This window comes from Malania oleifera, chromosome 2 (genome assembly GCF_029873635.1).
Source record: "Malania oleifera isolate guangnan ecotype guangnan chromosome 2, ASM2987363v1, whole genome shotgun sequence".
NCBI lineage: Eukaryota > Viridiplantae > Streptophyta > Magnoliopsida > Santalales > Ximeniaceae > Malania > Malania oleifera.
In genome coordinates, this window is record NC_080418.1 from 148,847,175 (window position 1) to 148,874,903 (window position 27,729).

General features: G+C 36.7%; 1 protein-coding gene across 7 annotated transcripts; it reads right to left on the reverse strand.

Moving 5' to 3' along the window:
* Positions 1–914: 914 nt before the first annotated feature.
* Positions 915–25,974, reverse strand: LOC131149728 (uncharacterized). 7 transcript variants are annotated; one of them, XM_058100433.1, is made up of 9 exons: positions 25,544–25,974; positions 22,377–22,675; positions 21,900–21,992; positions 21,770–21,809; positions 21,546–21,628; positions 14,323–14,400; positions 14,140–14,193; positions 3,144–3,278; positions 915–2,997 (listed from the first exon to the last, which is right to left on the reverse strand). In XM_058100433.1, exons 2-9 carry the CDS (start codon positions 22,644–22,646, stop codon positions 1,135–1,137), a joined length of 2,616 nt encoding a protein of 871 aa, XP_057956416.1. In that variant the 5' UTR covers positions 22,647–22,675; positions 25,544–25,974; the 3' UTR covers positions 915–1,134. The 7 variants fall into 7 exon arrangements, with proteins under 7 accessions (XP_057956416.1, XP_057956411.1, XP_057956413.1 ...); XM_058100428.1 differs by having other exon boundaries at positions 21,900–22,019; XM_058100430.1 differs by having other exon boundaries at positions 21,900–22,019; positions 22,377–22,696; positions 25,544–25,971.
* Positions 25,975–27,729: the final 1,755 nt, after the last annotated feature.

A 27,729-nucleotide genomic window follows, 5' to 3' on the forward strand; every position in this document is an offset into this window, starting at 1 on the left:
TAGCCGAACCGACCAATTACACAAACCTCCCTATGGATCAAGGCTGATAGGAAGATACCAACTTTCATAAATTTTAAGTTTGAAAATCAACCCTCTTATTAATTAGTCTTGAAGTTGTTTTAAGTTAAAAGTTCAGATTTTATTTGAATTTTTAAATTTGAGATTGGCTTCATTAAGCTTCAATGGATAATAAATAATTCTACATATAAATAAAATATATACACAATATTAAATGTATATAATTTGAATCACTATAAAGGAAATAAAATTATAGAAACTCAATTAGACTCACGCGTGTTAAGGTAAAATTGAACATAAAACTGAGCTAGGGTAGGTTACGTCGTGCGCTATTGAAGAGTAACTCATGAATTGTTTGACTCATTTATAATCTTACTACATATTGACCAACAGTTTGACTGCTTGGATCCATAAATTTTGGATAATTTAGTAGCACTTTTCATCCAAAAGGAAGCAAGAAATGCGAAGAACATTCGATCATAATTGGTAAAAGCTGAAGCTTTCAATGACACCGTTTTCTCTTCTTTCCTTTGTTTTTTGTTTTTTTTTTTTTTTTTAGGCGCTTGCAAATACTCATGCCTGGATATCTATCAAAAGGATTGATTACATGCATCTCCTAGTTGGACAAAATATTGAAAATGATTTCCACAACATTTGCTAAAACTGACGAAGGAATACACGATAGATCACCTGCAGAACATTCATGGAATCCAACTGCCCATTTGACAGCAAAAATAACTGCACCAGTCAGTCTATCCAACCTTAATGGTATCATGTGTTTGTACCTACAAATAGATTTGGATTCATCGGCCTCCTATGATGACTTCAGAAACCTTGGCTTTTGCAATCTTTTTGCTGGTGCTAATTCAGAGGGGCAGAACTAATCAAGCCGCAAAGACAGGAAGCTGGGCACTTTTCATTAAATATGGAAAATGCCAGTTTCTAAATTCAGCTTGGGAAAAGACTTGAAGAAAGAAATACAATCAATAAGCGTAGCACTGAAATTTTCATGTTTTCCAAAGAAATGAGGTAAATTTAATCTCTAAAAGCATATAACATTTCCCTTTTTGGGTCTCATAAGTTCTCAGTAAAAGCCAACAAGCTGCAGGCTCCAAATTATCTTACTCCAACTGAGGCCATTAAATCCTCATATTCTGGATCATTTTCCTGTTTTCTCGCCTTTGTCGGATTACCAACCTGCTGAGGCTGATTAGACACAGAAGTGGGTGAGAAGGGATCATATATTTGCTGTTCTCCAGATGGAGTAGAAGCTGGCTTCCCAGGTGCAAAGGAGGGATTGTTCTGAAACTGTTGATTAATAGCAATCTCTGGCCTGATTACAGGAGCTGGATAAATTTGTCGAGGTTGCATGTGATTTACTGGCCTGGGAGGAAAAGGACCACCCAAATTAGGCATTTGGGGAGTCGGATTATTAGGGTTCATTGCTCTCATCCTGGGAACTGGAGTGGTAGGCACAACAGGAAACGATGGAAGTCTGGGAGGAGCTGAGACGGCATTTCGGTTTCCAGAGAAGGTAATGGGAGGCACTTGAGTTTGAGGTTGACCCCTTGGGTTGCTAACTGGTGGCCTTGGGAAGGATTGCAAGACAGGTGGTGGAGCTGAACCGGGCATGGCTGGCTGGAAAGATGGTGCTTGAGGTGTCAGCATAGGTTGCACCATCATTTTTGAGTGTGTGCTCTGAGTTGGGGGATGGCTGCTTGGCCTAGGAACTGCTTGCGAGGCTGGACTGTGTGTAGAGACAGGCTGAAAGGTAAAATCACCAGAATTTGAGCGTGGGGGTCTTGGAGCTGTTATGGGTGGGGGTTTCAAGGGTGTGAAACTTGGTAAGTTGCCAGAAACAGAACCTGGAATTCCAGATTGCACAGGAGGTGCTGACGATGTGGATGCAGTTGGTAAACGAAGTGGTGTGGAACCCAGTGGAGGGTTTGGTGATGGATTTACTACTGATGCTCGTGCAGTTGCTGCATGCATTGGCATGGCTGGTAATGGAGGCTGGCTTGGTGCTGGCGTGGGAACTTGTACTGGTATTGGAACCAAAGAAGAAGATGCAGGGGCTGCAGGAGGCCGGTTTGCAGATGTGCTGGATGAGTGGGGACCAGATGGTTGGGATGGAAATGATAGAGGTGGAACAATATTGGGTGCTGACATATTAGCTGGAGCTGTTGACGCATGAACAGGTTGTGAAGCTACAGAACGAGGCCCTTGCAGTGGAACTACTGGTGGTGGTGGATGTACTGCATTAGTTGGTCCTAAAGATGGAGCGCCTGCAGGTCCTGACCATCCGGAAGAGCTCCCAGCAGGGGTAATTGGCCGATCAGGTGGCATTCCCTGATGATGTTTTGACACAAGGGGGTGAAGTGACGGCATTAATGGCCTCGAAAGAGGAGGTGCTGGTTGTGTATTTTGGCCGCTAGTAAATACAGCAGGAGCCGTATGTTGAGCTGGTGATGGCTGCGGAACTGGCATGGAAGGAATCCTTGGTGGACCAGTTTGACTCAAGGGACCTGTAAAAGGTATGTATGGATGCCGCATAACTGGCATCCATTGTGGTGGCCTAGAAGAGGCAAGAGATTGGTTTTGGATAGCTGAGCCAAATCCAGCTGCTGGAGCAGTTGATGCCCCAAACAATGGAGGCAAATTTGGAGGGCTAAAAGGCGATGCAGCTAGATGGGCAGGACTGTTAAGAACTGGCACTGAAGAACTTGGTGGAGGAATGAAGCCAGAAGCTTGATGAATTGGAGTATGCGGTGGGCCAGTTGGGATCCAAGGATGGGGGTGTAGCTGAAACCGACTTTGGGGAGGATTTTGAGCAAGCCCAGTGGCTGGTTGCACCACTCCCTGGTTTGCCACAGTAGTGGGGATCGTGTAAGGGGTAAGTGAGCCCTGACTCTGATTGAGAACATTTGTGTTATCTGTAGAAACTGAAGTTGATGTCGTAGAAACAGTTGCTGGATTTCCCTATACAAAGAGGAAAGAATAGTTAGCAACGGCAGCAAGAGAGAGACGTGTGTGTATGTGTGTTGGGGAGGTAAACCAAGCATAAGCTATAAATAAACACTGAGCAGATGTTAATCACATAGCAACTTTGGAGTAACGGAACTCACTGATACTGGGGTAACAAGCAGTTCAACTAGTGCCACTACAGCATCAACTTTCTCAAACGTGTCAGCTGATACATGAACATACAATTCTTCATAAGCACCCTGGATTTCTGTTCCGTCAGATGCTGTAATTTCACCCTGAAATGAATAAATCAATATAAATAATAACTGATCAAGAAAGAATTAATATGGAATGAATAAGAAAAAAAAAACATTAGCCCCCACAAGCATTGTTAAAGCAAATTACTATGATGTTAGAATTGAATGTTAAACCCCGTATATATTTTTTTCCTGCAATTGTGTCAGGCAGATGAACATTTTTTGGAGGAATAATAGTAGGTCAGGCCCATCCAGAGATTAGAATGACCCTAATCGCTTGCCCTGCTCCTTAAATGGAAAGCTATTTCACTCTTGTTGTGTTCTCTACAATAGCTTTGAGGGTCAAATTTGCAGTCAGACTAGGACTCAACAGCCAACCCTTTCAAAAGAAGAGCCTCCTCTTACATATATCTCCCATTGCACATCACCTAAGGCATCAACATTTGAGACCTCAAACATTTCCTATTGATAACTACAAAGGCTAGTATTGATAACTCCTATTGCATCTAACACACTTATAAAAAACAGGTTATTCTCACTTCTAGCCCAACATTTAGTTAATTAAGGATAGCATTATTATAATCTTGTTCTACATCAAAGAGTCTTCAAATAGTGGTAGTGCTTCATAGAATCAAAGGCTGATGAAGCTTACTAGAATGCAACAACATATTTCTCCTGTTTCCTCCATTCTGGATTACTAAAACAGAAACATATAAGTTCCAGAGCATGGCTCCTTCATTTTATCTGGATATCCCACCTAGTACAAGAATATTCACCTGTTGTCCATCAACTAGCCTTTCAGCCTGATCTTAGGCCCTGACTCACCCTCTATGGACAAACCCTGTGGAAGAACCCTTAGATTTTCAGAGCACTGGATTCTCACCAATGTTTGCATTAGTCGAGCCCACATTCTCACTTTCGCTTCGACCACCGCTGCTTGCACAGATGCAAACTTCAACTTCTTCATGAATCAACAGCCCCCAAGAGTCATTCGCCACCCCCACCCCCCAAAAAAAATAGTACAATCTTCCCACCAGCCCTCACAAGAAGGTGAAACAATAACATATTTTCAAATTAAAAATGAGTGGGGCCCACATCACTGGACTCAAATCAATATCAGCATAGTGGTCAAATACCCACCTTGAAATAACCCCAATACACAAGGCTCCCATGCCATATTAGGGTCTAGGAAGGGTATGATGGACTCAGCCTTGCCTTCACAATTGGAAAGCCTGTTTTGTGACCTCTACCCATTGACTTTCAACTTTAGTGTAAAATCGGTAGATCGAAAAAGTCATGAGACACAAATTAGGAAGAGTGTTCTCCTGCTCCAAAAGTGAAAAAGAAATCTATCAATTTGACTGGCTATAGCTCTCCCAGGAAGGAATCAAGTATTAAGGAAATTTCTCTTATATCATACTCCCTAATAAAATTATCAAACCCAATCATGCTATGAGTGACCCTGGAGCTCCCCAAGCTGTTAACAAGAAAATCTAATGATGTTGAAATCACTGCCTACATGCCCATTCAGAAAACAAAAATTATAACTGGCAAAATGCTTTTCAAAAAAAAAAAACCCCAAGCCTCCAAAAACTGATGTAAGCCACCACTGCCCTTTAACCCCACCCCAAAAATAACCTAAATGCCTTTCAACCTTACTAGCAAACCTAGTATCCCAGATATCAAGAAAACCCCAAACCGAATCACACAATGGCAACCATTCCTGTACAGGTGATGCTTAAACCTGGATTCCCAAACACTTCTAACCACAAAACTATTAACCAATTCTAACTTTTACTCCTAAATAATAACCAAGTCTAGGAATACCTGAAAATGATTTGTTTGAATTTAGATTCTGGCACATTACTTACTACTCACCCCTACCCCCACCTCTCCTGGCTTTCCTACCCTTAATAACCAAGTCTAGGGCATGCTTTAGGGTACGCTATTAGTAGACTTATTTGTTTAGATTATGTAAGGAGGTTGTGTGGGTTTTTTCGTTTTTTGTTTTACTGACTTTTGTGAAAACAGTTCACATCTTTCAATAAATTTTTTCACTTTTATCAAAAACAAAACGGTTGACACTCGCACTCCGCTTATGTAACACAAATTGCCCTAAACCTTTCATACATAGCCAGTCCCAAGCCCGCATAAAGGAGCAGAGTAGCATTAGGAAGTTAACAGCCAACATAAAGCTTGTCAGATCTTTATAACATGAATCCTTACCAAATACACTGGAAAAGATAGACATAAAAACAGGGCAGGAAACATTGTAGACAAAGACCTAAAAGATCATGTACTATAAGTTAAAAGAATAGAAGATAGGATCATAAAAATTAAGATAGCTCTAGGCCTAGGGATAGTAATTGCCATTACTGCGTATGCTCCCCAACTTAGCATAAAACAATAAAAGACAAGTTTGAGAAGATATGAATAATATTTTACAAGGGATACGAGGGTCTGAAAATACATTCATACCGAACTACTTTGAATGGATACATTGGAAAGGACAATGTGGCTTATGAGAGGATACATGAAGGTCATGGATAGGGAGATAAAAATTAGGCTTGTCAAATGATTTTAGATTTCCCCATGTGCTACAATTTGGTTATATTGAATAGCTTCTTTATTAAAAAAAACCACTTAACTTTCAAGAGTGTGCAAAATAAAAGCCAAATAGAAATTTTTTTCCTTACCTAAGAAGGGAGATCATCTATCTTATAAGGGTTGTATAGTTATCTTAGGTGAAAATTTGACTAAACAACATAGAGTCCTAATATTAAGTATATATACTAAAAAATGGAAGAGAGAGAGCAACATAAATCAACACACAAGGACCAAGTGGCAGAGCTTGAAGGGAGAAAATATAGTAAAATTCAAAGTTAAAATGATCTAAAAGAGTGATTGGACAATAGGGGATAAGATAGAAGCGAACGCTGTATTGAATAGAATGGCTAACTCTACCATAAAGATTGCAAAATAAATTTTAGGTGAATCCCAAGGAAGATACTCTAACAATAAAGAAAGATGGTGGCGGGATCAAGATGTCCAAAAAGTTGTCAAGACAAAAAACAACTAGTATAAAACATGGCAGAGTTGTAGGAAAATAGAAAACCTTGAAAAGTATAAAAAGGTCATAGTGAAGCTAAACATAGAGCTTATGATACTTATTATACTAGACTAGATACAAAAGAAGGATAAAAAGACATTTATAAACTTGGTAGAACTAGAGAAAGAAAATGCAAAGATTTAGGTAATGTAAAATGCATAAAGGACGAGAAAGATAATGTCTTAACTGAAGAAGAAGACATAAAAGAGAGGTGGTGGAGATACTTTAATAAGTTGTTCAATAAAAACCAAATTGAAAGCTTGAACTTGGAAGTGACAAAAGAGGAAAAGATTAAAAATAGAAGATTTATTCACAAAATTAGAGTCAATGAAATCAAGATGACTTTAAAAAAATGAAAAGTGGAAAATCTATAGGACTAAATAACATGCCAATTGAACCTTGGAAATTATTAGGGGATAAAGGAAGTGCATGTTAAAGAATGGAGGAAAAGCACATTAAGCATATTAGATATGTATGACAAAGTAATGACAGAGGACGTAGGGAAGTTCTTTGGTGGGCTTTGGAAAAGAAGAGTGTATGCAGTAGATATACTTAGGTCATTAAGGATGTCAAATACGTATGACAAAGTAATGACTAGCGTTAGTATTGTAGGAAGTCAGTCTAGAAAATTTCCAATCACAATTTATGTCCATCAAAGTTCTACTTTGATCTCGTATCTTTTTGCTTAGTTATTGATGGTCACACAAAGAATATCCAAAACGAGATCCCTTGGTGCATGTTGTTTGTAGATGATAATGTCTTGATTGATGAAAGAAGAAGTTGAGTGGAATGTAAGATAGAACTTTTGAAAACTGCTTTAGAGCCTAAAATTTTTTGAATAAGTAGAAATAAGACAGAATATATGAAATGTTATTTCGATAACATAAGGAGAAGTATTAGAGATAAGATTAAACTTTATAATCAAGAAATTAATAGCACTAGTAGATTTCGTTATCTTGAATCTATTATGCAAACAGGAGAAGAAATTGAAGAGGATGTGATACATAGAGTTAAACCAAGATGGATAAAATGGAGGAGTGTGTCAGGTGTGTTATGTGATCATAGAAAACCTTTGAAATTAAAAGAAAAGTTCTATACGACGGCTATAAGACTAGACATGCTTTGTGGATCAAAATGTTGCACAATCAAGAAACATGTACAAAAAATAGAAGTTGTTAAAATGTGAATGTTAAGGTGGATGAGTGATACAACATTAATGGATAAATTAAGGAATGAACACATTTGCAATGAACTAGGCATAGCACTAGTCAAAAGACAAGATGATAAGAGAGAGGCGACCTAGATGGTTTGGAAATTTGAAACGCCAAGCAGCGAATCTATGAAGAGTTAGGTATTAAAAAGGGTAGGGATAGACCTAAAATAACCTAGAATGAGGTAGTAAATAAAGACTTAATAGCTCTCAAGCTCTTGATTTGGTGAATTGGTGGAAAACGATTCATGCAGCCAGCCCCACCTAGTGGGGGTTAAGGCTGCTTCTTGTTGCTGTACTTTGATTCATGATATACAAATGCAAATTGGATTAAATCTCCATCTAATGGAAGAACTAATAGGGTTATAGGGGATAGCAATACTGTGTTTTTGTTGGTGAGAATTTGATGTTTTCTAAAAGTAAGGAGAAAAAGATAATTGCAGGCTCTAGCGCCAAATTCAAGTGTAAAGCTATGACTCATGCTACTTGTGAATTAATCTAGTTGAAGAATATGTTGGAGGAGTTTCAACTTCCAAATTCAACACCTAAGAACCTTGCATGTGATAATGACAACACCATCCATATTGCCTCAAAACTAGTATTTCATGAGAAAACAAAAGTTGAATGCTATTTTTGAGGATGCTGGTTTCAATAAAGGGTAGTGAGTGATCATAGCAGGAATGGCATTTTGCCTACCCATCTCTCCTTTGGTGCTGATTGATCAGATCTTGAAGCTCAAACAACTTATGGACAAGATGGGATGGCACTCATCAAATCCTTGGGCACATCGAATTTGATTAAATGGGGTTAAGAGTGAGGAGAAAAAAGGTAAGCATCAGCTAGCAAAGTTGAAGCATTCAATTAACCATGATGGAAAGGGTTTAAGAAAAGGTCATTTGTTTGGTTTCCTTCTTTACTCTCTGTTTATCTGTTTGGTTTCTTTTAATTCTTTTTGAAGACCTCCTGTCCTCTCTTAGTTAGTAATTCCTTTTCATTCTATTTCTTTTGCGACCACCACCCAAAAAAAAGGTTGATTCCCAATTTGTTAGACTCACTTCTACTGAAACTTATCAGCACCATTTTTAAGTCAGGAAATCTGCTTGCTTAGCACAAAGTCAACTTGGGAACAAATGATGCATGCCTGCATAAATACATATCTATAATAAAAACAAGAAAAGTGTGAATCATAAGACAAAGCATCCCTAAATGAAAGTAAATTCAACCAAAATAAGATTAAACTATATTTAGAAAGTCATTCTAGATTGCTTCCTGTTTAAACCTAAATAAACTCCATTTGATTAAAAAGTAAAATAAAATTAGCAATAAATATACATATCATACATAAAAGTTCAAATAGTATGTTTCATTTTGTAGATAAAATATTAAGATAAAACATTTCTTAAAAAAGAAACTTAATCCAAGAAAAATTGGATACAAATACATGTACCCTGCCTTCGATTTCAAGCCTTGGAATTGGATTTGTGTGGATTTGGACAAATGGATTTGGACAAAACACAGTACAAAATCGTATTGAATTTCATTTGAATATTTTTAAATATATATATAATTCTTTTTACAAGTAAATTTGAAGATTTATACTTTAATATTTGCAGACTTAATAATGACAATATATTATTAATTTGTCTTTAAAAAAATTAAACTTTATTAAGAATTTAAAAATATCTTACACAATTATTTGCACGCAATCATGTGCAATGCACCTGATATATTTACTAGTGTGTGTGCATGCATGTGTGCAGTAGGGGTGCACAAAAATTACCAAAAAACCGAAAACCAGACCGAAATCACAAGCGGTTTGGTTTTTCGGTCTCTGGTTTCAGTTTTGGTTTCTAAAAATGTAAATTTTTTGTTTCGGTTTCGGTTTCAAAATATAACCGAACCGAAAAAACCGAAAAACCAATTTAAATAAAAAATAAATATATAAATTAATATTATTACTTAATATATATATATATATATGGGCAGCGGAGTGGGGGGACTAAGGTTTCATGTTCATTTCAGTTTTCAGATATCAATGCTCAGCTGCTTTATTCTCTATGCGAGTCGCTGTCGCTGTCGCTGACGCTGCCTCTCCCTCAGACTCTCGGCGGTCTCTCTCCATCTCTCGCCATCGTCACTGCTCTGAGCCTCTGAGCTATCGCCAACTCTGCCTCTCTCAGTCTCTCTCAGACTCTCAGTCTCTGACTCTCACTCTCTCAGTCTTCGCGAGAAGCTCACCAGTAGCCATCTCAGTTCTCGCCTCTGCCCTCTGCGCAGGCAGTGCAGCTGTGCTGCAACACCTCTGTGGCTCTGCCTCCCTCCCTTGTCCTCTCAACTCTCAAGCAGCTGAGGACCTAAGGCACCACCGTGCTTGGGTTAACTTTTAAATTGATCCTATATTCAGCAATTATCAAGGGAATAAATTTGTTCTATTTCCAAGAAGAGTAATACTGAAAGTATGAAACTACTTAATTGGAGAATCTTGATTTTTGCTAATTAAGAACGGAGAATGAAATCACTTTGACTGCTGTTAGAAACAAGGTGGAATTTTTGCCATTTTACATGGTTTTTACGACATAATTATGCCTAAAATTTAGCGGTAGGATATGATTTGAACTCTTGCTTGAGTTGATGCTGGGCTGGCCGCAATAAATTTTAAGAAATTTAATGCTTCTGCCATATTTTGTGTGAATCTCGGCTTAAACATGCCTCATCTCTGCGGATTCTCAAATTTGCAATTTTTCCTTCTGTTTCTTCCAGCTACATTGTGTTGTCATATTGAACTGTTCTATGATAAAAAAAATGAAGAACAGTTGGGTAATGCCTTACATTGGTGGAAAGCTATTATGCCTGGTGGGAATAGTAGTGGGGAGCTTGTGATTTGGTGCTTGTCATAAGACTTGTTACAATTAAGCTCAATTGAAGTTTATTTCTTCTTTTTGTCATGTTTATTTTTGGTCAAGATTCATATGGCTCAAGGATGCCTTGGATGCAAAAGTTTAAGCCTTATGTTCTTGATGCAGTGGCTGTTTTCTTGGTAAAATTAGGGTAATCTTCTTTTTTTTTCTTTCTTAAAATTTTTTTACGGATGGGGTGGAGATGGTGACTGGTTTTGCAAAATAGTCTTAGATGTATTTTGAGTTCTCTTCTTGTGAAGTACCCAAGGATGCCTTGGATGCAAAAGTTTAAGCCTTGTTTTCTTCATGCAGTGGCTGTTTTCTCGGTAAAATTGTGACTTGTGAGTGTTTCAATATTAGTTTATGTTTCAAATCTAATGAATTTGCAATTATGCATGATTTTTATAGATGTCTAAAATTGGGGACAACGCAAGTCTCAATACAACTCCTTGTTCGAGCCCAAACCCAAGTCCAAGCTCAAGCATGAATACAGAATCAAGAGATAATGTTGCTACTTCAAGAGCAGAGTTGGGTGAGAAGAGGAAGTTTAAATCAAGATCAGAGGTATGGGACCATTTTACCGGATTATGTGTTGATGACACTCCAGAGGTAAACGCTCAATGTAAATATTGTCCGAAAGCGTTTGGTGTTGATTCAAGAAGAAATGGAACAAGAGTTTTATGGAATCAATGATCCCTATAGGAGACCTCGTGATCGTAATCAATCACAAATTAACTTCAAACTAGAAACAAAAAAAGGAAGAAAAACAATTAACATGCCAAAAATATGATGTCGGCATTCTTAGAAAGGCTTTAGCATATATGGTGATAGTGGATGAATTACCTTTCAGATTTGTAGAGGGACAAGGTTTTAAATATTTTCGTAGTCTCATGGAACCTAGATTTAAAGAACCATCACAAGTGACAGTGGCAAGGGATTGTCTTCTTTTATATGGAGAATAGAAAAGAAATTGAAAAAATGAGTTTGCCTTACAACAGACACTTGGACGTCTTTACAGAATGTTAGTTACATGTGTTTAACTACACATTTTGTTGACATTGAATGGAGGTTACAAAAAGGAATTTTAAGTTTTGGTCCAGTTCCTAATCATCGAGGGTAAGTGTTAGGTTTTGCTATTAAGAAAGCTTTGTTAGGTTGGCAAATAGATAAAGTTTTTACTATTACTATAGACAATGCAAGTTCTAATGGTACAACCATTAGTTACTTAAAGAGGAGAATGAACAATTGGAAAGGCAGAGTGCTCAACGGTGAGTTCTTGCACATGAGGTGTGTTGCACATATCATTAATTTAACTGTGCAATATGGATTGAAACTTGTGGGAGATTCGGCACTTCGAATTAGGCAAGCAGTAAAATATATTAGGCAATCACCTGGTAGAACTGCAAAATTCAAAGAGTGTGCAGATGAGGAAAAGGTTAATTGTTAAAAACATTTGTGTTTGGATGTGCCTACTAGATGGAATTCCACATATATGATGTTGGAGACCGCCAAAAAATTTCAAAAAGTTTTTGATAGATATGATGAAAAAGATCGATATTTTGCACATGATCTTTTGAGAGATGGTGGAAAAGGAAAGCCAATAGAAGATGATTGGGATAATGTGAGGAGGATGGTGCAATTCTTAGGATGTTTCTATGAATTCACTTTGCGTGTTTCTAGCTCTAATTATGTGACTTCTAATACTTTTTTCAATGAAATTTGCATGGGTAATGCCTTTTTGGAAGATTGGTGCAATAGTGATGATTTTGAGTAAAGTGAAAAGACATTCAAAATGAAACATAAATATGATGATTATTGGGGGAATCCAGAAAAACTGAACATGATGATGTTTTTTCCCACCGTTCTTGATCCTCAATAAAAGTTAAGAGTATGTGGACCGGGGCCTTTCTTAACTGTTTTCTCTTCCTACATATTCAATTTTGAATAAAAAGGTAAAAGATATTATTTTTGATGTTTGATGAGTACAAAAATGGGGGTAACCAATGCAGTGGACCTAGTGGTAAAACTTCCGAAATTGACTCTAGTTCTTCTAGTGGTATGGACCGTATGGTGGATGCTGAGCAACCATCGATGAAGATAAGGATGCTTATGGTAGATAAATTCAAGAGGCATAGGTCAAAAAAAGGTGGGGAAGGCAAGAGTGATCTTGATAGGTATCTTTCTGAGTACCTTGAAGAGGCTAGTCATGAATTTGATTTTTTAGGATGGTGGAAGATAAATAATCCAAGGCTTCCTATCCTTTCACAGTTAGCACGTGATGTTTTGGCTATCCCCATAGCTACTATTGCCTCTGAGTCTACATTTAGTATGGGAGGCCATGTTCTTAATTCTTTCAAGACAAAATTGACTCCTAAGATTGTGGAGGCTTTTATATGTTCTCAAGATTGGTTGCAAAATTCACCATTACCACTAAACTATGAAGAAAGCCTTGAACAACTTGATAAACTTGAAAAAGGTAAAAAATAATTTCTTACGACATATTTTTCACATTTCCTAGTTGTTTTATTCCAATTATTGTTTTGTATTTATTTTCTCTAATTCATTGACTTTTTTTTCTTATTCATTTCAGAATTTGATAAATTAGGCGTAAATTCTTCTAGTATTCACACCGTCAATAATATATTGGTAAGATTATATTCATCTCTTTTTATGAACAAATGAACATTGATCTTCAACTTAATTTTATCTTGTTATAACTTTCATATTATTTCATTTTATTAGGAATCATAAATGATGAATGATGCTTGCATGGTGATTGGGGAATTGAAGCTACAATCTTGAAGATTGAAGAATGTGGATGACTTCAATTCCTTAAAATTTTAAACCATTGATTTCTATTTTGATGAACAATTTGAATGTCTATTTTTTATTTGTAATTTGGGATATTTAATATTTTCTTTGTCTATTGTGAATGTTTGTTTATTTTGGGTAATTGGAAACAAATAAACCTAATTATTAAAGTGACAAGGAATTTGCTTGCTTGTTTTGTGAAATTAAGGATAGAGAGATTTAATTATTAAAGTGCCCAAGGATTGGGACATTGTGGTTAATTGATATGTGATTCGCATTATGATGGTTTGTAGAAGCTACTAAGCTAGTAGGAATTAGGAACAAAAAGAAAAAGGTTCAACGAGACCAACACATTTTCAGCTGTCTAAACAATTTAACAGGTTTAATTTTGTTAAAATTATGAAACATTATAAAAAATCAAAATGCCCAATAGATTCTCAACAACCCTTATGAAAAATAAATATTAAATATTTTGAAAATCGGTTAAAAACAGAAAAAACCGTAACCGAACTGCCAAATGTTCGGTTCTCCATGGGATAACGCATTTGCTTCCGTTTCGGTTTCAGTTCGGGAAGTTCAAAAACCGCAATTTGCGGTTTGGTTTTTGGTTTAGCCCATAATCGAACCATACCGAACAGATTACACCCCTAGTTTGCGGGCTTTTTCTCAAGGGTGAGTGTTGGAGTGCTTCACAAAGTGTATTGGGCTTAAGGGCATGACAGTCACAGTATACAAACTTTATTATAAATATAGTGGGAGGCTGCCACAATGGGACCTCAATTTTCCTCCCTTACAAAAACACAAACACACACCATGAAAATCAACAATTTTAATAAGTTCAGTACCATCTTTTCTGACCACCAGCTGAATTACCTTCTCTCCTGTATCTGCTTTAGTACCATAAACTTGTATTCTGGTTCCAGTTTCCTGATAGGAAAGAAAATGGATGAGTATTAACATTGAAATTTTCAATTATTATTCACATATGTAATTGTCAAACTTTTGGACAGAAAACCCCAAGTATTAGCACATGGTTGCATCAAACTGCCAACTTACCTTTTCTAATCGCTTTATAGTGTCATTTCCGGGCCCAAATATTAGGCCAATAAAATTGTATCCAGGATATTCTTTGACCTGAAGCCAACATACCACATGCTTTGTTTAAAAAACTTGCGTACATCTGTTATAGAAAAACTAGAGAGTATAAACTATCATTGTGACAGCCAGAATTTCTAAAAGAACTAATGTGATGAAATAAATTAATAAACAATAACAAAGCTGTATAACAGATGTTCAGGTAATTTGCCACCTTGTAGGATGTGCTTCCTTGCCAATGTTTTATCCTTTAATAGAAGGGATTTCTACTTAATTTAGAACACTGTTTTGAATTTTGATGAATAATGAAGTTATATCAATGATACTAAGTTATGAACCCTTGTCTGGGCTTTAAAACTCAAAGAATGAGCTGAACAAAGAACATGTCATCAAGCATATATCAAGAGTTGACAAATGTCCACTATATTATATAGTTATTTCACCGTCTATTTTTAGTTTTCTAATATTCTATATTTTAAAAACTTTGGAAACAATGGAGGTAAGTGCCTCCGCCTCGGTACAGGTGGTCTCAGGTTCGAGACTTGGGAGCGGCCTCTCCAAAAAAGGGGTAAGGCTTGCCGACATCCACCTCTCCCAGACCCCACTCAAAGTGGGAGCCTTGTGCACTGGTTACGGCCTTTTAAGATATAATGGCTATATAATATTATAATAGAATGGTAGTGCTCATATCAGCCTGCTGGACCATATTATTTTTGTTTAGCAGTTATTTTTTCCCTGTTTCATACGTGATTCCTTTTTCAATCTATCAGGGTATCACAATTTTAAAAAGTTGTACAGAAATCCAACAATATCAAAGACATGAAAACAAATTAAGAGATTTATGAGGCTTGTAATTGGTTATTGCACTTTTCTTTTGTTCCACTATTTGGCCAGCTAGAAGAATCCTTTCTAGCCATTCAACTTATACAGCATCATGTCCTCTTGTGATCACAACCACCCCACCTATCTAACATTGACGAAAGTTCTTTCTTGCATTCCTTTTGTTCTTGTATCACCTTCAATGTACTTGCATAGTGATGTAGGACCACCAATAGCGAACTTTAGATTCTTATGTTGTAGATATAGCTTTAAAATTTAAGATTTTTATGTTAGCTTGGAAATTGTTTATTGTTCTAAAAAATCAGTAAATTTTTAGGGTTATTTGTGCATTTTAAGTACTTAAGGTTAATTTTGTAATTATTTGTTTTTTAGTTGTAATATTGGATCATAAGCTGTCAAATGTAACTTCTAATATTTTATTATTTGTGTAGCTATAGAATACAGCTGTGTCCTGCTCTAGCAAGTGGGTAATTTTCTGACTTGGTTAAGTCGGCTACAACAAACCAATTTTCCTGGCTATAAAAGCCACGCTTGTATTGCAACCTCTATCATGCAATTGCGAAATGAAAAAGACCCCAGTGACAGACTCCTCTGGCTGCACACATATAAAGCAAAAGTAGTCATGTTTTTTCAATTCTTACATCCGACTGCCATATTTACAGCCAACAATTTAGTTGTATTAAAGCCAGCCCCTAAATTTCATTTTTTCTCATCATAAGCCTCGTGTATATTAGCTGCAACAATGGCATCAAGCAGCAGCAATAAGCTTGCTTTCAATTATTCCCAACATGGAATTCCAACATTTGTTAGAGAAATTTACAATTTATGGAGCACTCTTACGAAGACATTATTAATCTCCCGTGATCCTTGGGGCACTATTGAACAGGGCTATGAGGGAGTACCAAGTCCAATGATAAGAGCAAATTGTTCAACTACAAATGAAAAGGATCATAAAGAGAGCAAGATGAAGTAAGAGCCACACTCTCTATGTACCAATGAGTACATAAACCTATTCTTCCCAAGATTACCGGTGCAAGTAATCTAAAGATGCATGGGAAATTTTAAGAAAATAATTTGGGGGCTACAATAAGGTAATCTCCATTAGGCTTCAAAATACATGGGAAGTGTTTGACAACTTAACCACGAAGGACAGAGAAAATGGTCAAGTATTTTTTACTATAATTATCATTATTAATCAAATTAGATGTTGTGGAGATATCAAGAAAGATAAGGAAATTATAAAACAATTTTTATAAGTTGGCAATGAAATTTGAGCATGTAGTTGCAGCAATAGAAGAATCAAAAGCTCTCTCTAGATGACCTCATGGGGTCTCTTGAAGCCTTGAAAAAAGAATGAATAAATTTCATGCCAAAATCTAGAGCAAGCTTTTCAATCAAAGATGAATATGTGCAAGCCAAAATACTTTAAAGCAGGGATAATAGAGAAAGGAGCTCAACTAAACGAAATTCATATGGAAGATTACATTGTAAAATTCAAAAAAAATTCAAGCTCTGAGTATAGGAAAGAGAATCAATTTCAATCACAAAAATTTCAGCAGCAATTCTGATTCTTGGTGTTGTATTTGTTAAAAAGTTATAGGCACGAGACAAAAGATTGTTGTCTTGAATGCAGAAAATGCAAAAGCCCAATTCACTCTTAAAGTGATTGTTGGTATAATGAGCAACAAGAAAATAATGAAGCCATTTCCTCTAAATGAAATGAAGAAAAACCAGGGCAAATATTTTATTTTTGCATGTGACCCCACCTAGTGGGACTTAAGGCTTGGTTTGTTGTTATTTGTTGTATGAATGCTCAACAAGAATTTGAGAAAATTGGAATGTGGACAATGCTTGCAACAATCATATGACAGGTAGTAAAGATATGCTCATGAAGCTTGATGATAAATTCTATTCAGAAATAAAACTTGGCAATGGCAAGCTCAATTAAATTGCTAGAAAAGGTGGAACTGAAGTCCATGCAAAGGAAGGTAACACTAAATTCATCCATATGTGCTTAATGTATTTGACTCATAATTTATTAACTCATAATTTATTAAGTGCAGGGCAAGTGCTACAAAAAAGAAAGTTGCACTTTGATAATGGTGATGCATCATCATTGACAAGAAGAAATCTCAGTGTGGCAATGTAAAAATGAACTTCAACAAAGCTTTTCCTCTAACTGTGCCACAATATGAGAAAATTGCTTTTCAAAGCCTTAGCAACGATAACTCTCATATATGCATATGAGATATGAGCATCTAAATTTCAATGACCTTAAATAGTAAGGGAGAAGCACATGGTCGTTGGATTGCCTAGAGTCTCAAATAAAGTTGTGAAGATAGCATTATGAAAAATAGCATCATCTAGCATTCTTGAAGACATCATGGAGAGCCAGAGCTCCATTAGAAACAGTGCATGCAGATATTTGTGGAGCTACAACAATGTCATCTCTTATCATCATCAGAAGCCTTCTCCACATTTCTTCAATTCAAAGCACTTGCAGAGAATCAAAGTGGAATAGAATTGAAGATTATAAGGACAAATCATGGTGGAGAATCTCTTTTACAAACTTTAAGGATTATCGTAAAATAGAAGGCAAGAAAAGACAGCTAATGGATAGTCACCAACAAAATGGAGTAGCAAAATGAAAGAATCGCATAGTTTTTGACATGGCACGGAGCATGTTAAAAGGAAAAAGCCTTCCAATAGATTTTGAGCAAAAAATCAATTAATACTACCATCCATATTTTGAAACGATCTCCAACAGAAGCAGTTCAAATAAAGCCTCGCATGAATACAAGCCATAGGTAAGGCATGCATAAAGCCCCTTATTTTCAATTGCTGGAACATTTTGGCAACACCACCATTAACATCAAAGACAGACACCTCCACAAAGCCCCTACCCATAATTTCTCCTCCATCTAACCAACATGCATGTCACACCCCACACACTGCCTGAAGCTTTTCCATACAAACACCCCTTCAAAATCCTAAACTTCCTGGTCTTTCTCTTCATACTACCACGACAACTGGAATCACGATCACCACCCCTTGATTGACCACAAAGCAGAAGACCACCAGTGGAGACTCATATGTCCCACACACTGTGAACGCACGTGTGAAAAATTGCCAATGCCTTCTGCAACTTTCAGAATAGCAAAAAATAAATTCTAGCCATGATTTTTTTTTTTTTTTTTGGCAATATTTTGACTTAGCTTGTGATGGTCTGACCTAAACAACAGGATCTTGCACTGTCGATGCAAATTTCAGTGTTTTGGAGGATGAATTGAGTATGGAGCATTCAAATTGCGACTCAATAGTGATATTTAGTGATATTTTGAGATTTTTTACCATTAATATATTGGTTTTCCTTCCCAAAATTTTGACAATGATACGAAGAAATTCAATTTTCAGCATTGGATATATATATTTTTGGAACAAAATATAGTACTGTCAGCGCCCAAAGTCGAGTTTAATTCTGAAATTTTGTAAAGTATCGACGAGAAATTCAGAAATACTGCTTAAGTTGAACAAATATGAAGTGGAGAGCCAATGCTTTTAATGGCAAGATGTAATACAAAAAACAACTAAGCCTTAAGGCCCACTAGGTGAGGTCAGCTACATAAACCCTTCTCTGCCAATTTACACAATCTTGGGCAATTTCTTCCAGAAATTTGGGGCCACTGTTGAATCCTTACTCATATCATTCCAATTTATTTTAGGTCTACCTCTACTTTTTCTACTGTGACTAACAGTAACTAGCTCACTCCTTATTGGTGCACTATTTGGTTTATGTTGCAGAAGCTCAAACCTTTTAAGCTGCCCCCCTTATCTTATCTTTGATAGGTACTATGAGTCACAGGATGGCAGAATTCCAAGGCCACAAGGAATCACCCTCGTCTTAATCTGCCAACAATGTGACAAACTCATGCCCATGCAGCAACAAGACTACACCAAGTTCTATCTAGCCCTATTCATCCTCATCATGGAAACCTTCCTATGGCCAATTCAGTGGTCAAGTCCCACAGCATGACAACCTTGGTCCCAACTAAGATTGTAAGGGTGTTAACTTGCATTCCACAAGCACTAAGGGTAACTCTCATCCCCACAGCACGATCCTCATGTAAGAGCACCTGCCAGGTTACCACTTACCGCCCACTAAAGGAAGACAAAGGAAGTGACAACATTTCACCACTCTAGTCAGAGATAGAAAAGATCAGCATTCCTTGATAGTCAATTAGAGTATGAGACAACACCGCCCAAAAAGAGTATATGGCAAACAAGGGTGAACATCCTAACCTCCAGGTCAAGAGTGAAGCGTGAGCTTATTCTCCAATGGGTAGTCCATGAAGCTCTCAAGTCCCAATCCTACATGGAAGCCCAAAACACTGCTCAAGAATGTCAAGATCCCGCACTTGAGCACCACTTGGGGTGCTCGTTTAGTGCCCAACAAGGCACCAAGGGTGGTAGCCCACTCACATTCTCACTCATGTATGAGTAAACCTACGGATTGTCTAATGGTCATACATCACAACCCGAGAACACCACCATGACAACTGTTTGGATCCACAATAGCGTCATTGTGACATTCCAAATACATCCTGTGACAACTCCATAATTGAATCCATGCTAACCAAAATTCCTTCCCCAAGCTATCCAACATGAACACCGTATCCTTTGAAGGTTGCTCGATAAGCCATTTGGCATGCGTCACAAATACAAGAACGTAGCACTGTGACGCTATGCCTAACTTAAAATGATGAAATTGCAAGTAAACCTGAATTTATGGTTGTCATGTTTTATCTGGAACTAGAAGCTACATTGATTGTGTAGATGGTAAACCACATGTTGCCATCCTTGAAGGGCGAGCAAGTGTAATGGAAAAAAAGTGTTCAAGTTGAAGAATAGTCCAAGAAGCAGGAAGTAAAATTCAATGTTAAAAAAGGGAAATTCAAAGCAAAAGCTTTTAGAAGATGAATTTGTTGAATCATGTAATAAGTCTGTAACATATAGACCCCAAGCCTTCAGTCATATTCCAAAGTGTGACAATTCCCCACTTGTCAATTTCATTGGGATTGGAATCTTGAGAAGAATATCAGTAAGTTGCCAATGATATTTGCATGTGAATTGAAAATGGAGGATATAAAATTACAAGTTCAATGGTTCATGGATACACACTCCCTTCTTTTGCTGCACCGTTGTAAAACCTGAGGTCAAGTTTTCTCTAACAAGGAGAGTTGAATGGAGGACCATTGAACAGAAATTTAGATGCTTATTTTGTAGCTTTAGCTTTAGAAATTAAGATTTTTATTTTAGTTTGGAAAATTTTGGTTTAGTTATTTTAGAAGTTAGTTTTTTTAGTAATATTTTTTTAGGAATATTTTGTATACTTACAAGTATTCTGAGATTATTTTGAAAATATTTATTTTAGTCATAAAATTGGGTGTATGGTACTTTGTGCATGGTATTATACAGTTATCTAATTGACTTGTTTTTCCTCTCATGCAACCATCTCCCTATTTTCCTCTTCCTCTTTCCTCCTTCCAACTTTTTCTCTTTTTCTCTGTTTCGCTCCCTTAATACTCTCTCTGTTTCGATTTCTCACTGTCCACATCACATAGTTTATAATTTAATTTAACTCTCAAATTGCTTTAAATCCTTTGAATCATGAAGTTAAAACTTGAGTTAACTATAGCAACAATTATCCAAGCTCATTTTGATACAATTGTCAATTCTCATGTCAAAGTACAACAAATTAAAAATTAGCATAAAGAAGCATCCTTGAAGGATTTTAAGATGACTGATTTCAGAGGATCTGGGAGGCATAAGGATGTCAAGGAGCTTTGGTGGTGTGCTGTTTTTGCTGTCTTGTGGGTGATTTGGCTGGAGAGAAATGCATATTTTCAGAGATCAGGTTTTATCCACATATTTGATCTAGGATCCTTTTTTTCTATGATGCGGATCAATTCATCCAGTTGCTTTGGGAGGGTTAGTTTCTCTGACTTGCAATAAGATTGATTGGCTGTGTTAGCTTGATCATACTCTTTTTCTAGTTTGTATATGATCCTTTTTTTAAAAAAATTTTTTGCTCTCATCCTCCCTGTTCTATTGGATCTGTCTTCTCATGGTAAAAATTCTTCTTCAATAAAAAAAAAAATTTAACATAGAGAAGGATCCTACAGATCAAGGCTCACACCTCAATTTTTTAAAACTACTTATTGAGCTCCAATCTCATCATATGCAACTTACGTAGCTTTTTCTTTCAAAAGTGCAATTACATCTTATGGCAGGAAGATAAACACAATATAGAACAATAAAAAAATAATAAAAATAAGTTGGCTCACAGGGACAGGAACTCTGGCATCTTTCAATACAGGTTTATAGTCAGGCGGGGCCTTGTAACTTGGATTTAACTTTAGTATTTCACCTGAAAAAATCCATCAATAACACTAACAGAGTGGAAGACATAACATATATTTTAAAAAAAAAACAGACAAATACATAATCTATAAAAGCTCTAAAACTTTTTTTCTGCAAAAGGTAAGAGAATATAGGCTCTCAAACTTACCGATAACTTCCCGTCTTTCAAGGTCCAACTTTTTATGTTTCTACATCAACAAATTCTGAAGAAAATAAGTCTCTTAAGACACAAAACCATTAATTCACAATCATATAGCCATAAAATATCAACTAGTTACCTCACTATTAATCTGCTGACCAGAAGACTCCTGATCCAGAACCTCAGCTGCTGAATCTTGACTGTCCCCAGTTTCTAGAATTCCTGACTTCAGCTGTTGCGTGATTTGATCCAAACGAGTCTGCTCAAAATTTGTACCACCACACAGGCAGTAATATCACTTAGTTGCACCTGGAATGGGAAGCTTCCAAGTGAGCCACTCACAAGGAAGTCACTGACATTTTGGCACCCAGTGAGACGAGGGGATCTTCAATTGCCACCGTCAGAGCAATAATATCCCTTCCAAACTGGGGCTATAAATGTCTCTAACCCATTTCTATGAATTCAATTTTTTAAAGCCGAAATAATAAGATCGGTTCATAAAAGTTGATAATTAATAAATCATGATTCAAAAAAACCCATGCAAGAAACAAATTAGAGAGAGAGAGAGAGAGAGATAAGAGTTATGAAATATAGCTTGCACAAGATCTTGAAATACCTGATAAGCTAAGGCTTTTCCTCTTCTAACAGCAGCATCTTGTGTCAGATCGAGGCCCCATTTTGTTTTTCTTTGAACCTGTTTGGCACTTTCTTCATCGGCTGCATCACTGCCTCCTGCCTTTTTACCACCTCGGAAGATGGGAACCAACGAACCTGATAATTTGTTTTTTGGAATAACAAATCCAGACTTTGCTCCAAACATAGTGACCTTTGGGCTGCTAGTGGATGAAGTAATTGCCACTGTGGTCTGATCAACTTTTGTGCTCATCTTGCTGCCCAGATGTTTGATTATATAGACTGTCACTCGAAATCCCAAAACTATCAATTGAAAAAGGTTGTATCATTTAATCAAAAACAACCTATATTATCAAAACAAACACAGTGATTATCGGTTGCAATGTAGCACTAATAATGTTCTCCAAAAACAGAGAATTATTGCACATTTTTCTTCAGTCTGCTACATAAAAGAAAGTGGCAAAATTTATTAAATACCCAACCTAAAATGCAACTGCTAGAATCAAGCATTTGTATTATCCAGTGAGCTGAAAAGGCAACCAGCACCGATAGGTAGATTGGTACCCAAAAAAATAAATAAAAAAGGAATAGAAGGGGCCTACACAGACGAACCAGGAGGATCACTGGGATTTAGGAATAACTCTAGAACTAAGGTTTTCAAGATCTGCTAGAGCTTTATGGAAAACAGAGAACATGCAAGGGCTTGCTTGGAGACGAAACAAAGACGATCACCAAGATCAACACAAGAAATTAGTTGCTCAAAAAGAGCGTATTATTCACTTAAAGACAACCTAAATTATCAAAACAGGCACATTGATTATCAGTGACAGTGTAGCACTAACAACATTTTCTAAAAACAGGGGATTACTGCCCAATTTTCTTCATCTAAAAAGGGCATCCCCAGGCCATAAGGCTCCCCCACTTCGCAAGGGTAAGAGGGTCGTCACAGTGTACGCAGCCTCCCTGCTACATAAAATGAAGTCACAAAATTTATTAAAATGACTATTTTATAGTGCCATTGCCAAAATCAATCCATTGAATACATTCAGTGAGCTGAAGACAAGCAGTAGCAGTAGGGAGTTTAACATCATAAAAAGAAGAAAGGAACAAAAGGGGAGTGGGGAGTCACTGGGATTTAGGAGCACTTGTATGACTAGTGTTTGAGATATGCTAGGGTTTTAGCCCCTTCATTGAACCAGCAAATGCAAGGGCTTGCTTGGAGAAGAAACAAGGAGGATCACCAGGATTAACACAAGAAATTATAATTGCACAAAAATAGGGTTTACCCCCACTATCCATTCCCTAGTTCTAGTAATAGTGGAAGTGAAAGAGGGTACCAATTTTTTTTTTTGAAAAACGGAACAGACAGTGAACCGCAACCGGTTCCCAGGTTTGGTTGGTCGAAACCAGTTCAATTCAAACAGGTAACACCAGCATGACATCATATACATATATACGTATTTTTTCAAAAAAAAAAAAAAAATCTACAAAAATACCAATAGATCATGCAATATACCTAAATATTATGTGTTAATCTTCAAATCTTAGTATTGAGATACAGTTGTAATCAATGGTAGTTTACCATATATAAATATATGAACTACTAGTACTGCATAGATTAATGCATCTGGCCTTAACTTTTAAGTAAAATGATTCACATGATACAATTATATAAGATGCATAAACCGTTCAACTTATTATCTGTACACACTATACACACACACACACACAAATAAAATGAAGGAAATTTCAGTAAACCCATGAGAGCAGCTCCAGTAGCTGCTGGTTATTAAACATGTCAACATAAAAAAGGAGCAATTTTAGGCTAGACCATGACAGCAGCCATGACAGCGACAGGCCATTATTCAAAATCAGCTCCAGCAGCTCTCTTGCTGATGCAATGGCAAACTGAAACCCCCAAAACTCAAACAAACCCAAAATTGGCAACGAGGCCCTCCCTACTTTTACGGACGGAGGGAAATGGCGACCATTGCACAGCAGCCCCCACTAAAACTACCTTTTGAGCAAAATGATCACGAACTAAGACAGGGAATTACGTAGAGAGGGCTGACCTGAGAGAGAGAGAGAGAGAGAGAGAGAGAGAAAGTGATTCAAAACCCCGGCAGCAGATGATCACCAGGATCAACACAAGAAATTAGTTACTCAGAAAGAGGGTGAAAATTAATGGCAGACTAAATTATCAAAACAAGCAGAATCACCATCAGTGGCAGTGTGGCACTAACAGCATTTTCTAAAAACAGGGAATTACTGCCTATTTTCTTCATCTGCTACATAAAATGAAGTCGCAAAATTCATTAAAATACCTAATTTATAATGCAACTGCTAGAAGCCTAGAATCAAGCAGTTGGACATATTCAGGGAGCTGAAGATAAGCATTAGGAATAGCGAACTTGATGTCATATAAAAGAAGAAAGAAACAAAAAGGGAGCAAGCGTTACAGACTAGGAGGGAGCAAGAGTGACAGACTAGGAGGGTCCTTTGGGTATAGGAGCACCAGTAGAACTAGGGTCTGAGATCTGCTAGAGCTTTAGCCTTTATGAACACAGCAAAGGCATAGGCTCGGTCGGAGAAGAAACAAGGAGGACACTAGGATCAACACAAGAAGAGGGTTTACCCCCACCATCCATTCCCTAGTTCTGCTAATACTAGGGCCTGTAGATGCGACAAGAGGATGCAATGTTTTGTCTGGCAGGCCATTTGCTTCCCAGGTCTGGTTGATCCAAAAAATAAAAAATATTTGAGGTACGGTTGTAATCAATAATAGTTCAACACATACATTTATGAACACTACTGCATAGATTAGTGCATGTGGCATAGCTTTAGGTAAATTGATTTGCAGAATATAGATTAAATCAGATACGTGAACTGTTCATCTTCTACATACATATGAAATAAAGAAAAATTCAGTAAGGCCATGAGAGCAGCCCAGTAGCTGCTGGTTTTTTAACAAGTCCACATGAAGATTTAAAAAAAAAAAAAGTGTAATTCTGTTAGGGGCTTGAGTGCAAGAGCAGATCCCGCAGCTACTGGCCATTATTCAACATCTCAACATGTTTGGAAAAAAATAAAAATAAAAGGAGGGAAATGTGCCAAAGCATAAGTGCAGGGCAGAGAGGGGAGAGACCTGACCTGAGACTATGACTCGCAACTGGAGTTCCGGCTAAGACTCTTAGATGCAGCTCCGGCGGGTCCCTGGCGGATGCAAATGGCAAACCCGAAAAAAAACCCCCAAAGCCCCAACCAAAGCCTAAATCGGCAAGGAAGCCCTCCCTACTTCAATAGAATGGGAGAATCGCCGTTTCACAGCCTCTCCACTAGAATTACCTTTTGCCCGACATGATCACAAACGATGCCAGAGAATTGCGTAGAGAGAGAGAGACTCAAAACCCCGGTTTAACAACATCTTGCAAGCAGACCCTCTCGAACATGGAGATCAACAGCGTCTAGCCGCAGGAGTAAGCATGAATTCTCAAACCCTAGCCAGAGAGTTAAGCATGGCCGGCGAGAGAGACAGATGAATCAAAAGGCGCTCTAGTTCCGTGATAAGTGACAATGGAAGTGATAAGACACATCACAAAATAAATAAATAGATCAGAGTTGAGCATGGATGTCCAACATTATTTTTTTATTTTTTTTTTATTTTTATTTTTAAGACGCTAAGCATTAGATTGAATTTTTTTTCTCATACTTAATACATCAACCAAGATAAATTCATGCATTATAAATAATATAAATATTAGGCCCAAATCAAATCACTCATAAATTACTCAGCACTCAACTTAATAATGATTTGCTTGAACTCTTTTATTAGGTTAAAAGAATAAAACTTAAACTCAAATTTTAAATTTGTCAACTAAACAAACATCAATTATATCAAGATTGAACTATCCTCAACTTCGATTCATTTATTAATATGAAATAAGTTTTACAAAGTTGAACTCAAGTAATATAGCTTAAGTTCGAGATATCTTTCAAGTAATTAAGTCAATCTCTAACTAGTCAAAGTTTGACTAAATTCAACTAACTTACAGTCTTATGTCAAGCTCAAATTAGCCAAAACTTGACTCAACTTAACTCATTTGCAGTCTTATTAAATATTAACAAATGTCTCAAGATTTCAACTATACCCTCAAGGGCACATGAAATTCACTGGCGCAAAAGAAGAATTGGAAAGTGAACCTAAGGTAAAGGTTTTGTTCGAATTTTGATTTGTGTGAATAAGACAAAACTCCATATAATTTTATATTATATTTTATCTAAATTAACATAGTTTATAAATTAAAACCTTCTCTCAAACATAAGGTTTTAAAAATAATACTAATATAATAGAAATTGAGTCCAACTTGAGTTCCACATTTAGGTAGAAAAATTTTAAGTTAAGTAAAAAGACTCTTACAAAATAGTAAGTAAAATGTTATTTGCTACAAAATTTTGAATTAATCAAATACATATGAAAGCCATTTTTGGGGGGAGGGGCCGCCGCCGGGGGGGGGGGGGGGGGGGGCGGTGGGTTAGCACACAAAATAGGGAGGAAAATAAGACAACCCAAACCACGCAAAAGATCAATCCATCCGATCCATCGCGACAATCGAAACCCATTTGAACCCTCACTTATACTCATTATGTACAAGTCCAAGATGAGTTAAGCCAATTTTTAAAAATATAAATATGACACCTATATTTTACTTTAATTTATCATAACAACACATTTGATTAGGAGGTGCTATTGGCACTCCAAAAAATATTATAATACTTTAATTATAACTTTTAATGTAATTAATGACAAATTTATCCCTTAATTTTTACTGCATGATTGAAAAGACAAAAAAGAAAAGGAGACAAATTTGTCATTCCATAGTAAAAATAAATAAATATGAGGGTCAATTTGGATTATGAATAGTGCCTCCTTATCCATTTCTATGCAACCAAATGGTGTAGACGTCAAAAGTGTAACTCACAAAATAACAAAATGATTTGTATTAATAATACTCATAAAGATAATATATATTTTTATTTTTTTTTGCCATCGTGTAGAATGAGCTTCCTCACTCGCAATCAATTTAATAAAAGTGCTTGATTTATTAGCATCCTTATTGGTGCTGCCTCTACAAAGAAAACACCCAAAAATGCAAAATGTTTTTAACAATCAATCACAATTTTTGATTGAAAGAGAATTTAAGCGATGCTTACCCATTTCAGTCAATGCACATAATCTTAAATTTTAATTGATTGTTTAAAAACTTAACATAGACAACCCAAGTCAATAATTTTTAGAAGTGCACAAAGTCACATCCAAAGCAAATAATGTGTTTTGG